Below are 13,397 nucleotides of genomic sequence, written 5' to 3'. Positions count from 1 at the left end.
AAAGATGAGAAACACAGTGCAGGGGGTGTATCACTTTTCAAGGTCAACAGCAAAGCTAATAGTAACAGACTTAACTTTATACGTGGAAAGGAACTTTGACAGAGGGGCAAACCTTGCCTAGGGTTCATGGTGAGGCAGAAGCAATGCAGGAAGGGGATTCAAGGCCCTGCCACCACTGCCAGTCCCCCCCCCCACCAATCCTTAGAGATGGCCCCCCACAATCTTCTGTCTCCTCCTAGATCTGGAACCACCGAATCCTGAAGGATGAGTTTCTGGGCCAGGTGCACCTGAAGGCTCACCCAGATGACCTCCAGGCCCTGCACACACTCCACCTCCAAGACCGAAACAGCCAGCAGCCCAGCGACCTGCCAGGAACCATTGCTGTGCACGTTCTCAGCAGTACCTCCCTCACGGCTTTCTGATGCCTCTCCACCTACCTGGCCCCCACATTTCTCACTACCGTCTGCATGTCCCCAACCAGGGACTAGCCTGGGAGCCAGGACACGGGTCTTTTTCTCAGCTTTTGCTGTGTGACCTTGGGAGGTCACTGCCCCTCTCTGGGCCTCAGTATCCTGAGGATCCAAGGCATTCCTTTCTCATGGAGGTCTTCTTGCCTGAGATTTAAAATAGCCCCCCTTACCCCAACTGTTACCACTGCTAAGAGACTCTTATCTGTTGAAAATGTTTTTCCAGGGCCCTGCTGTCTGCCAACAGAGTGCCAAGAAGATGTTATTGTTTACACACAAACTGCTACATCCCCAAGCCCCATTCTTGCCCCTCCTTCCCTGTGCCTGCCCCAGTGTCCCAGGCATTATTTTCTCTGTCACTAAACCTGGTTTTCTAGCCACCTTGAAAGGACTCTTGGCTCTTGCTAGGTTCCTGCTCAGGCTGGAATTTGGGAAACATGCAGGTGACATTTGTTCATTCTCGAATCCCATCCACCCTCCCACCCATTCATTTATTCAACAGAGATTTGCCAAGTGAATAAGCAATGCTCATGAGACCCCAGGTGGAGCGGGGCCCCTGCCCACAGCTCTGGGAGACCTGGTGTCGATGCTGGGCCTCACCTCTGCTCTGAGGCCCTCTGAGGCAGATGCCCGGATGCCCAGAGGAGCTGCAGCTGCCTTCTCACTCCATGTTCTGATTTCATCCCCAGCCTCTGGAGAAGCTTCATCAGTGATGGAAAAGAAGGGCGTCTTCCCGTCTCCACTGCCCTGATGCCAGAAGGAGTGTGCCCAGTTTGGTGGCCAGGAACCAGGCAGGTAGAGAGGACATGTAGACCCGAGGGGGAGGCCCATGTTCTCAGGACCCCCTTTGCTGCAAAACCTGGGCTTTCCTGGGAGAAGGGGCTCTGTGGGGTTGGTATCAGGCCTGCAAGGGTCAGGTCACCCACTGGGCTTGGCAGGAGATAGGACAATCCATCACCTGACCAGAGGCTCTCCACCAACATTCCCCCCAAAATGCAGCCAAGGAGGCCACAGCTCTCTTCTTGCTGCCCGGACCAAAATGTTCCTTTCAGTCCTCAACATTTTATATTCTTCCTGTTTTAAAACTCTCCATTTTAACCAGGGGTTTTAAAAGGAACCCCTTTTCTCTTCTTAAACGCCATTTCTTGTGGTCCTCTGATTTTATTTTGATTCCACCTGGGGAGGGATCAGGAGATGTCACCCCTTCTCGGGCGAGGTCTGGAGGTAGATAAAGAAGAGGGTGGTTTGTACTTTGATGTTTTACAAGTTGGCACCAATCATGTTGGCACTGTGACCCGCTTCGGGCCTCTCTGTGCCCTTCTTGGGCACCAGAGCAGACAATGTAAATTTAAAAAGCTCCGCTGGATCAAGAACAGGCATTCCCGTGGGCTGTGGGGGACTTCCTTTGGAGAAGAATTTTCGGTTCCAGAGCTGGCTCTTTGGGCCAGTGTCCTGGCTGGAGGGGCTGGATTCTTGACTTTGCTGCCTCACTCCATGGCCGGCTCTGCTCCTGTGTCGTGGCCCTGGGCCATGTGAGGGCCGGGAGCTGCACGACAAGGAGGACAAGAGGACTCTTGGAAAAACTGCACCTTCCTCTCGAGAACCTGGGCCTGAGGCCGGGACTCTACGGATGACCAGGAGCAAGTCATTCAAACCTCCTGTGCCTCAATTTCCCCCTTCTGCAAAGTGGGGCCAATGATTCCTGTTTGCCAGCACTCTTACTAACAAGTGCTGAAGAAGGGCAAAACCACACCCTTTCTCTATGTGTCTGTATGCGTGCACACTGTACACACTCATGTAATCACTTTTCAATGTCTATTTCAAATGCACACTCCCGAGTTGGGGTGGAGAGGCAAGGGCCAGATAAGCCAGCTTGGGGCCTCTGGGACAGACATGTGGGTCTTTTCTCAGGCGCATCAACCTGGGCCTTGGAACGAATCAGGACCAACTGGCAGGTCTGTGGCCTGGGGCAAGGGTGGTGTGTGCCCAGAGATAAGGGAAAAAGGGCTGGGGACCCTCCCGCACTTCCTGCTCCTCTGGGTGGGCCAGGCTGGATCCTGGATGTGCGGAGGTCTCTGGTCCCTGGGAGGTCCCGCGGACAGGGCAGGTGAAGTTGGAGTTCTTCCAGGCTGGGACTGGAGGGTGGGTGGGGAGAACATTGCTCTGTGCGCCTGATGCACCCTTCAGTCCACAGGGGCCCAGTCCCCTTTTGCAGATGGGTGGGGCCTCTGGTTCACACCACCTGATCTGGGCTTCACTCCCTTTATGGCGCACCGTGGGGTTGGGGAGACCTGTTCTGTTCTCAGAATAAACATTACCATAATCCAAGAAAGACCTTCCTGTGTCTGTCTGTCCCTCTGGGTTTAAGGATAATGGAGGAGCTATTTCCCAGGCCCGGATGACTGTCCTCTGGTCAGAGACAACGTAAAGGAGAACGGATGTTACAGCTGAGGCTGGACCCCCGCTACTTGCCCGTTGCATCTGTGAGCTGACATCACTGGCATCGTTCAGTTACTCCCTTAGCTGGCCTTGTCCCAAAGAACTAGGCATGCAGGGGACCAGCCACAGTCCCTGCTCTGGGGCAGTCTACAAACTAGTGGGAAAACCAATAGAAATACAGTGGTATCTCAGTTTTCTAATGTAATCCATTCTGGAGACCGTTCTAGTTCTGAAACATTCGAAAACTGAGGGGCCAACAGCCAACAGCTGGGCCTCAGGATCTTGCACTCAGCAGAAGCCATGGGGCATGTTCGACTTCTGAGGCATTTCGGTTCGAAAACCGAAGCATTTCCTTCCGGGTTTACAGCCTTCCTAAACCGCAGTGTTCGTCAACCGAGGCATTTGAAAACCGAGGTACCACTGTACTCTGATCTGGACAAGCGTCTCACAGAGAATTGCTAGCAAGGTGGTGTGGGAGTTACTGGGGCTGTTTGAGCCTCTGGGGGAAGGAAGGCCTAACCCTGATCCAATCGTCAGATGGAGGGAATAGCCGGGTGAAGGGCCGCAGACAGAGGAGATGGGCTTGTGCAGGTGCAGGTGGATGTGGGGAGACCAGAGCACACAGCTTGAGCCAAGAAGCCAGGGGTGGTGGTGGGGAGAAACAAATAGAATGTGGAGGTACAATGGACAGAACTTGATGGCTGGGTTGCAATGAAGAGTGAGAAAAACAAATGAATTAAGACCAATTCCTAGATTTCCCCATAGGGCTGTGAGAAATGAATTCTGTGCTCACTTTAGTGCAGAGCCTGGCCGCTGGCGGGCCCTGAGTACATTGTGGCTGTTACGGCGTCTGGAGATCACATCATACCTCGCAGCTCCCCACCACCCCTCGCCCATCGCTCACAGCTCAGACCTGCATTCTGCCTGGGGCATCATGTGCCTCTTGGGGCTCAGCTCTCCCATCTGCTTAGGGCTGACTCCACTTGCCTGCCCAGCACGGCTTAGTAGAGAGGTGACTGGAGGAATGGTAGGTACCTGTCTACGGCAAGCGCGAGTCTAGGAGTGGGGACGGTGTTCCAGAGCAATTCCTGCGAAGGCCACCTGACCAAGCACACTCTGGCATCCAGGGGTCTTCAAGGGTCACGACTGTTGTCTGTCAGAAGTCAGAGGAAGCCCTGGCTTCCGCAGAGGCCGAGTTCCCCACTGTCACTTCTCCAGGCAGAGCTGGATGCTCAGCCTTGCTCCCAAGGGGGAGCCATCATCGTACAGCTACACCTTTGCCCAGCGGGTGGCGCACTTGGACCACTGGGTTCTGGGGGATGGGCGCCCCATCTTTTGGAGTGGTCCCTTCCTGCCTACCTGCCCCAGTTACAGCCACTGGGGATCCAAAGAGCACCTCTCTCTGCTCAGGCCTAGAGCTGCCCCTGAAAAGGCCCGCAATGATGGGGCACCTGCCACGCAGAGGGTGGTGAGGAGGAAGCCCCAGGACTGTGGGGAATCCTCAAAAAACAAACTTCCTGTTTGCTCCTCCTTGTTTGTCCCCCACATCCCCTTAAAAACCACACATGTCACTTTACTTCGTATGTGTCCCTGCTACATGCAGGTTGCTCCAAGTCGGCTGGTCTGAGAAAGTTTCCTGCATGATCATAGACAACGCTCCTCCCCAGCAGGTTGTGGGCCTGTGGTGAAGTGAGGGGCACACATCTGAGGGGAGCCCTCAGGGAGTGGCCTGGGGTGAGGATGCTGTGTGCACAGGGATGAAGGAGAAAGGGCTGGAACGGGGCTTGCAGCATCTTGCCCTACCCGGTCCTTTCTTCTCAGAGTCTCAAACGGCCACTTATGGAGGAGAAAACAGTCTTGGTGGAGGACAGGCAGGGGCCGAGACTCAGCAAATCAGTGACCGAATCAGGATTAGGACATGGTTCCCTGCCAGGTGCTGAGAGCAGGTGGTGGTACTGCGAACACTAGGGGGGAACTGAGGCTTGGGTGGGCCAGCCAGGGTCCCACGCTGGTCACGGAACAGCCGAGAGAGACCCCAGCGCCCTGCCTCCCTCTGGGCAGCCAGCGCTCTGCACAGAGTCCTGAGCGGCACAGCCCGCCCCCCACGCTGATGTCATGGCACCCGGACCTTGGAGGCCCCTCCGACTCCGACTCCGCCTCCTGGGGGAAGGCTCTGGAGTGGGGAGGAGAGGGCAGCAGTGTCGCTGGACAGCCGACCTGGGCAGGGACGAGAGGGAGACTGAGCGGGAGAGTCACACAGTGAAAAACCGAAAGGCCCAGAGAGACCCCCAGAGCAAGCTTTGGAGCAAGACAGAAGAGAGGCCGTGTGTCTACAGACTACCCCAGAGCCCGTGACCCCAGCCCTCCGTGCAGGTGGCAGCTGCACCCAGGCTGGTGGGCAGCTGAGAGTGGGCAGCCGGGACACAGGCAAGTATGGGCTGCCCCCGTCCTGGGCATTGGAGAAGGGTTTGCTGGACTTCAGGGGGTGTCATGGGCGTGGTCCAACCTGGAGCCCCTGTGACCACAGCCATTTGCTTCCGGTCTGGGCCTCCTGTCACCTTTGGGGGCTCAACCACAGCAGCCATCAAAGGAAACTGTCCTGAGCCTGGAAAGATGGAGGCTTGTACCCTGGAAATGGGAAGAGCCAGGGGCATACTGTTCATTGAATTGTCTGTCAGGGCTGGGGCAGGGAGCAGCCATGAGAGAGAGAGACAGAGAGAGAGAGAGACCTCTGTTCCTGTCCCTGTCCCCTTTGGCCTTTCTTGAACACTTTATCTCTTTCTTTACTTCTCTCCTCAGATAAGTCACTTCCTTCCTCTGTGCTTCAAAGTTCCCATCTGTGAAATGGGAATATGAAACCTCACCAAGGTATGAAGTAAACCAGGGACGGCACAGAAATATAAAAGCAGTTCTGTGTTCCTTGCTCTCAATTTGCAAAGCAAAGCAATTAACTTGAACATGGACTGGTTCTTTTTTTTTCTTTTTAAGAAAAAATATGTCCTTTTTATAGTTTTCTCTTTATGGGTGGCCCTTAAATTCTATGCCCTCACCCAAGGCCCTGCATCTTAATGAAAACCCTGGTCCTTCCCCCTGGCTCTCATGGCTCACACTGGCTCAGGATGTCAGCACTATGGCCCGGCTTCCCCTTCAGATGTAGCTCCCCGTGGAGGCTGCCTGGTCGCCCTTGCTGAATTCCTTTCCCTGCCAGACACCCAGGCCTGATGCAGGTCTCTGGGAGGACTGTGTGCCCACTGTGTCCCACAGCTCCAGGGCAGGGGTCAGGGCTCGGGTGTCGGGCAGTGTCATGGACAGAGGATCAAATGCCCCAGTGCCTCTGAATGGACCTTGTGAAAAATTGATGCTCATCCTGGGGGGCAGGTGGGGGGCTGGAGGCTCCTAGTGCTGGGGCCTGTGGGTTGGGGCTGACTTGAAATACCACACTCAGTCCCACTAGTCCTTTCTGAGTCAACTTTAGGCCTGGCCCTGTGCTGTGTGAGGCGATGGCTGAACCCCACTCCCCACCATGGATCAACTCCCTGACTTTGGGGTCAGAGGTAGGGACAGACCCTGACAAGATAACATGCAATACATATAATCAGGGCTGGATAGAGGGAAATATCAGGACTCTCGGCAGCCTTGGGATGGTCAGGGAAAGCTTCCCAGAGGAGGTAACATCTGAACTGAGCATAGGTGGAAATTTACTAGTCAGAATTCCAGGTGGAGGAGCCAGCATATGCCAAGGCCAGGAGGTATGAAAAGGGCTGGCACATTTCAGGAACAGAGAGTGCTGAAGATGGTCCACGTGCAGGGCTGGGGAGGGAAGAGAGCAGTGAGAGGTAAGGCTGAGACATCAGCAGGAGCCACATGGTGCTGGGCCTTAAAAGCCAGACTGGGGGGCTTAGAGCCTTCACCTTGGTGGCAGTAGGTGCTCTGGAAGGGTTTAAGCAGGCTCAGCCCATGACCCTCCCCTTGGACCAGCCTGTCCCTATCACCTTCCTCCTGGGGTAGCCCTGAGCTGGGAGGCCTGAGACCAAATCCTTGTCCTGAACTTACCCTGTCCTACTGTATGAACTTAGGCAAGTCTTCGTCCCTCTCTGATCCCCTTTGCCCATATGTCCAGGTAAGAGGGGTGTAGACTTGCGACTTCCTAGGAGCCTTTTGGAATCTCTGAATAACAGTGACCAAGAGAGGAGCTCAGCTGCTTTGGGCAATAGAGCTGGTGATGGTGGCTGAGGCTCAGGTCACACAAGCTGGACTGCAACCAGAGGGAGAAAAGCCAAGGAGGTTCCCCAGAGGCAGGAGGGGCTATGGCTTTGGGAGAAGCCCAGGTGACCCCTGTCAGGTGCAAGGCTACCAGGGCTGGCCTGCTCAGAAGCTTGACATGGTCTCTCCCCCTGCAGAACAGTGTCTGGCCAGGTGGGCAGCAGGAGTATCTGACGAAGGACAATGGTGATTCTTCAGCAGGTGAGTGCTCTCTGCACCTCAGTGGTCTTCATCTTTATGTGCCAGGAATAACCCTTTTGGGTTGCTCATTTTATCCCATCCCATATTCTCTCATCCATATGCTTAACTATGGAAGACCCTTCCCAATCCTGTCTTTCAGAAAACTCCTTTATATGCTTCAAAACCTAGCTGTGAAGCTTTCCCTGACTGTCCCAGGCCCAGTCTAGAACTACTTCCTCTGATACGTCTGGGTAGAAGTTGTTTATTTATATGCATCTCTGAATCACCAGGCATTCCAGGCAGTGGAACAGCATGTGCAAAGGCCCAAATGTGGGAAAGGCTTTAGGGAAAGGGAAGAGGAACTTGGCAAGTTTACTGATGCCAGACTAGGAAGGATCTTGAGCCTGACTGGGGAGCAGTTGAGTTGGGGATGCCATGGTCCGAGCTGGAGACCCCTGGGGTAATATGTGGAAGAAGCAGAGGTGCTGTCTCTGGCTGAATCCTTCAGCTCTGATTCCTTCCCAGAGCTATAATGGCCCCTGACCCTTAGCCCTTCCCCGTGATCGGACTGAGGCTCTAATGAGCTCCTGGTCTCCAGAGCCAGGAATGTGGGCCCTGAGCCAAGTGGGCCTGGCACCAGGCTTTAGAGCTGGTGGGGCGTGTCCTCCAGGACCATCAAAGGCCAATGGGCAGCCTGCTTTTGTGTGAGCATGTGTGCTGTGTATGAGAAGGCAGGCATCGGGGCAGAATCAAGACAGTCATTTGTCCTGGGACTGGAGAAGGCCTTCTCTGAAACCCCTTGGTCCCCAGGCCTGAGCCTGTTCAAAGGTCTATCAGCAACAGCAGGGACCAGAAAGAGAAGGAAAGTCACTATCTCTGTGTGTTTGCTGTGTGCCAGGGCTTGTGCTGCAGGTGGGGCTGGGTGGGTGGGGGCATGCGCAGCCCCCAGAGGGAGACCTTGGGTAACCCCCAGCCCTCCAAGAGTGTTTGCCCTCTGGGGGCCTCTGAGGCAGACCTCTGACTGACCATCCCCTCTAAGCAGTAGCCCACCTCACCCAGCCGGCAGCCTCTGCTGGGAGCAGGTGTCTGCAGGTGAACGCAGGCTTTGCCCACCCATCGAAAGTACATTTCTGTTACTTCTTTGGTCCTAGAAACGATCCCAACTCTGGGGAGCCAGCCAGCTACACAGCACCACAGGCAGAGCCCACATACCTTGGGCAGATTTTAGGCTCGCTCTTCAGCCTTCCTGAGCCTCAGTTTCCTAGTCTGCAAAACAGGGATAAAACCCTCCTTTCCTGGGATGGTTGTTGAAGATAAAATGTCATGATGGATTCAATCAAAGCGCTGCTTCTTTCACCTGCTTCCTGGGTCTGCCCCCTCCTCCCCTCCCCCTGCCCCAGAGCTCTGTCTCCCCTTTTCCTGGCTGACTTCCCCTCAGGCCTCGCTGTGGTCACTATGCCCTTTGGGAACCTTCCCTGCTCTGCTTTTGTTAAGAGTCCTGTCACTCCACCTTCTTCTGCTCACCTGGGGCCTCCTGGTAAGCTCAGAAATGGGGGACAGCCTTTGCCCTGCTTCCCACTGTCTCCTCAATCTTTGCACCAGCCCACTCACAGATGGCACTCTGTGCTGAATGGATGAATGATTGTCACTACACCCTCATTTGGTCCGAGTGGCTAAGACAGACAATGGTACCTACTTTATTTAAAGGGATGCTGAGAATGAAATGGCATAGTGCATACATACCGCTTAGCCTAATGCTAGACACAGCTGGCGAAAGGTTGGCTGCCATGACAACGCCTACTCTCCTGTGTGTGAAAGTTCTCCATCTTTTCTCCCTCTCACTTTTTTGGGGATAAAAACCTCAGGAAACCTCAAAAGATATGATCATTCTTTCCCATGTGTAGAGTGTCCCCATGTGGAACACATCAACGACAGAGATTCACCCCTCTCCCTCCTTCCTCACCTCCCAACCTTTCTGAGCCCCAAAGGGTACCAGGCACAGGAAACACTTTCACAAAAATGGACTAAGAATTCAAAACATGAAAAAATTTTTCATTTGCTGAGAGTTCTAATTCCTCAAAAGCAGCATCCACATTGGTCCTTAGGCATTCTATGCATGACTCATTTTATTGCCTTCTTTTGTATTTATTTCCCCCTTCAGTGCACTGTTTTGATTCTGTTCTCATTTTCTCTCCTGTATATATACACTTTTCTAGTGTTACCCTAGGCTTTGCAATTAACATCTTACATTTATAACAATCTACAGGGACTTAATACCAACTTAGCTTCAATAGTATATAAAAACTTTGCTCCTATACAGCTCTATCCCTCTCTTTATACTGTTGTTATCAGAAAGTACATCTTTATACACGGTGTACCCATTAGTATAGGTTTGTAATGGTTGTTTTATGCATTTGTCCTTTAAATCATATCAAAAAAAATAGAGGGAAAAGAGGAGTTACAAACCAAAAATAACAATAACCTGGTTTATAATTACCTATGTGGTTACCTTGACCAAGCGTCTTTGTTTTTTGTATGACTTTGAGTTACTGTCTAGTGCCCTTTAATTTTAGTTGACTACTTTTAGCATTTCTTGTAAAGCAAGTCAACAAATGACACCCCCCCTCAGCTTTTGTTTGTCTGGAAATGTCTTAGTTTCTCTTTCATTTTTGAAGGATGGTTTTGCCAGATATAGAATTCTGGTTTGACAGTTTTTTTTCTTTCACCACTTTAAGTATATCACCCTACTGCCTTCTGGCTTTTATGGTTTCTGATGAGAAATTGGTTACTAATCATATTGAAGATCCTTTGTATAGACAAGCCACAGCTTTTAAGATTCTGTCTTTGTCTTTTGACAGTTTAATTACAATGTGTCTCAGTGTGGATCTTTTTGAGTTTATCCTACTTAGTATTTATTGAGCTTTTTGTATATATAGATTCATATCTTTCATCAAGTTTGGGGAGTTTTTTGCCAGTATTTCTTTAACTATTCTTTGCCCCCACTCTCTCCTCTCCTTTTGGGGCTCACATTATGTATACGTTGGTTCATTTGATGGTGTCCCACAGGTTTCTTAGTCTCTGCTCATTTTTTAAAATTATTTTTTTCTTTCTGAACCTCAGACTAGATAATCTCAATTAACCTATCTTCAAGTTTTCTGATTCTTCACTTTGCCTCTTCATATCTGCTGTTGAACCCCTCTAGTGAATTTTTCATATCAGTTATTATACTTTTCAACTCTGGAATTTCTACTTGGTCCCTTTTTATAATTTCTATCTCTTTATTGATATTCTCTTTTTGGTGAGATGTTGTTCTGGTTTCTTTCAGTTCTTTGAGCATATTTAAGACAGTTGATTAAAGTCTTTGTCTATTAAGTCCAAAGTCTGGGCTTCTTCAGAGAAAGTCTCTATTAATTTCCTTTTTTACTGTGAATGGACCATACTTTCTTGTTTCTTTGCATACCTCATAGTTTTTTGTTGTAAACTGGACATTTTGAATATTATAATGTGACAACTCTGGAAGTCAGGTTCTCCCCTCTCTTCAGGGTTTGTTGTTGCTGCTTTTTGCGGATTGTAGTCTTGTGTAGTGACTTTTCTAAACCGCTTTTGTGAAGACTGTATTCTTTGTTGTGTGTGGTCACTACAGTATCTAACATACCTGGGACCAACACAAAACAAATCAAGAGTCTCAGTCTTTGCAAATGGGCTCCTGTGTGGGTTGGGGCATGCTTTCAATGGTCAGTCAGCTCTGCCTTAACCTTCACTTCCTATCTGCATAGAACTCGAAGGTCAGTCAGAGGGGAGAACTTCGGAGATTGTCAAAGCCTTTATTCCCAGAAGCATCTCACTCCCTGATTTTCCTCCAGGCTTTCTAGAATGTCTGCTGTTTGTTTCAACTGATTGTTTTTTCCCCCCAAGCAGCATGAATAGTTCATTTGCCTTTGAATATTTTTGACTAATGCCCTCCATAACTGCTTGTCTGCCCTGGACGAGTTCCAAGTTAGGAAAAGAAAAGCAAGCCCTTTGCATTATTCCTCCAGCAAGCTCTCAGACAGATTAAAATAACCACAATTCTTTAATAACAAGGTCTTTTCTGCTCCCTCTGGCCCCAAGAACCCACACCAGGGATGCAGGCTGCCATCTTCAAGATTGCCACCAAGATGTAGGTGGGGTGGGGGATGGGTAGGTTAAAATACTATAAAACTCTCTTGCTGGGTTTCAGTCATCTTTCTTTTCATTAAATACTCACTTGGTTACTGTAAACCTTTGAATATTTTCTAGAGTTCCAGTAAAGTTGATTCTGATAGTTTTTGCCATGTTTTTTTGGTGTTTCTGTAAGGGATAGGCTTTTGGAGTTCCCTACTCTGTTATCTTCACTGACTCTACTAGATGACAGTTGGCACAGTTATTTCCTGAAAGCTTTTTGTCCCAACTTACTATATGTCCTTGGGTAGGTCCCTGACCTTCCTCTGAACCTCAGTCTCCCCATCTGTAAAATGGGTGGCCAGAATTGTACTGGATAGTGGTGTGGTGGGGGAGGGCAGCACCATAGGTCTGTGTGAGGCACCAAGAGAATACAGAAAGAAGGTAGTGGGGAGGGGGAGTGTGGGGACCAGGGTCACATGACTTTGGAGCTTTGGTGGTTAGGTAGGGGCAGGAAGAGATAGTGGGGTGAAGCATTCTTGACAGAGGGCACAACATTAGCAAAGTTGGAAGGCCCTATCAGGGGTGGTCAGGGTAGCAAGAGATGAGCCTGAAGTAGTAGTGAGGCCTGGTTCTAGGAGAAGATCTAGTGTGATGCCAGAGCGGGTCACAGGGTCATTAGACTTGCCTCCCAGACCTGGTACACAGGCTACCTGTAGGGAAGGGGCACATTTCCAGGCTTCAGCGCAAGGTGGCCTGGGTGCAGGGGGTTGAGCAGTGGGGTCTGGTCTGGCAGGTGTCAAGCTTTCAGCACTTTGCTGGGTCTCTTTCCAGGGGGTCTCTCTCCACCCAACAGACCCATTTTACCATCTCTTCCTTCTTCCTTCAGCTTCTCTGTGCTTTGCTGTTCCCTCTTCTGAATGCCCTACCTCTCATATCTGCATTAAAAAAATCATAACATCCAGTTGCCATCCCCTAACATGACTTGCTCAGTTAATAATACCTAACATTCATACAGCACATTTGTTCTAACAGGCACCAATCTGAGTGAGTTACACACATTAACCTATTTAATCCTGTCATTTCACAGATGAGGAAACAAAGGCACATAGAGGTTGAGGAACTTGCTCAAAGTCACACGGCTTGTGAGTGGCCTAGCCTGGATCGACCTAAGCCGTCTGTCTCCAGAGTCCAACCTCTTAGTGGCCATGCTATCCTGTCTCTCCATGGCTAACCAGTACCTTATCTGGTGGTACCATTTTCATCTGTGTCTGTGTCTGTCTCCCCACCGCCATCCCACCACCCCGGACTGAGAGTTCTGAGGATGGTGTCCCTTAAGCTTTAGTGTGATCCTGTGAAGTTTGGTTAAACGGACAGATGGAAGGATGCCTGAAAGCCCACCCACTGACAGCACCTCCCTGTGTCTGAGGGTCTGATTCCTATTCCCATGGACTTCCTGGGTGGGTGAGCTGGGGTAGGTATGTGTGTTCTGGGCTTGACTGTGAGAAGGAGCCTGCCCAAGGGCAGGGTCCCTGAGAGGATACGGGAAGTAGGTGGGAATCACTTCAGTCAGTCCAATTTGTGCTAGGTGGCAGAGTGTTGTGTCCCCAGGCCTGGGAGAGGTGTTTGGGGTAGAAGGAAGCCCGAATCCAGTGGAGCAGCTCTGAGCTCTGTGTGAGGCCTCACTGTCTCCTTCCTGGCCGGTCCTCCCTCCCCCTACCATGGTTGGTTTGTTTGTGACGGGAGCAGTAGGGCTTCCAGAGTTCCAGACAATGTCAAGGGCCAAAAATGGGAACAAAAGCCCTTGAGAAGAGAAGAGAAAGGAGGAGGAAAGAAGGGAGGAAGCTAAAGATAAGTAGAGAAAGGGGAGAAGGTGGGGGTAAATGAAGAGTCATAGGGCCTGGGCAT

At 51.1% G+C, this 13,397-nt stretch overlaps 1 protein-coding gene across 1 annotated transcript in view; it reads left to right on the top strand.

Annotated features, from left to right (window-relative positions):
- Positions 1-2,799, top strand: part of CAPN5 (calpain 5) — a 51,539-nt gene extending 48,740 nt beyond the window's left edge. Inside the window, exon 13 of the mRNA XM_087821644.1 lies at positions 240-2,799. Within this exon, the coding sequence (XP_087677770.1) occupies positions 240-422 (183 nt within the window). The 3' untranslated portion in view covers positions 423-2,799. The remainder of the gene's footprint in view (positions 1-239) is intronic.
- The last annotated feature ends 10,598 nt before the right edge of the window (positions 2,800-13,397 follow it).

The sequence above is a fragment of the Miniopterus natalensis genome, chromosome 11 (assembly GCF_054644295.1).
Source record: "Miniopterus natalensis isolate mMinNat1 chromosome 11, mMinNat1.hap1, whole genome shotgun sequence".
Lineage (NCBI taxonomy): Eukaryota > Metazoa > Chordata > Mammalia > Chiroptera > Miniopteridae > Miniopterus > Miniopterus natalensis.
Note: the sequence above shows the minus strand (reverse complement) of the source record. Positions and strands in the feature narration are given on the sequence as shown.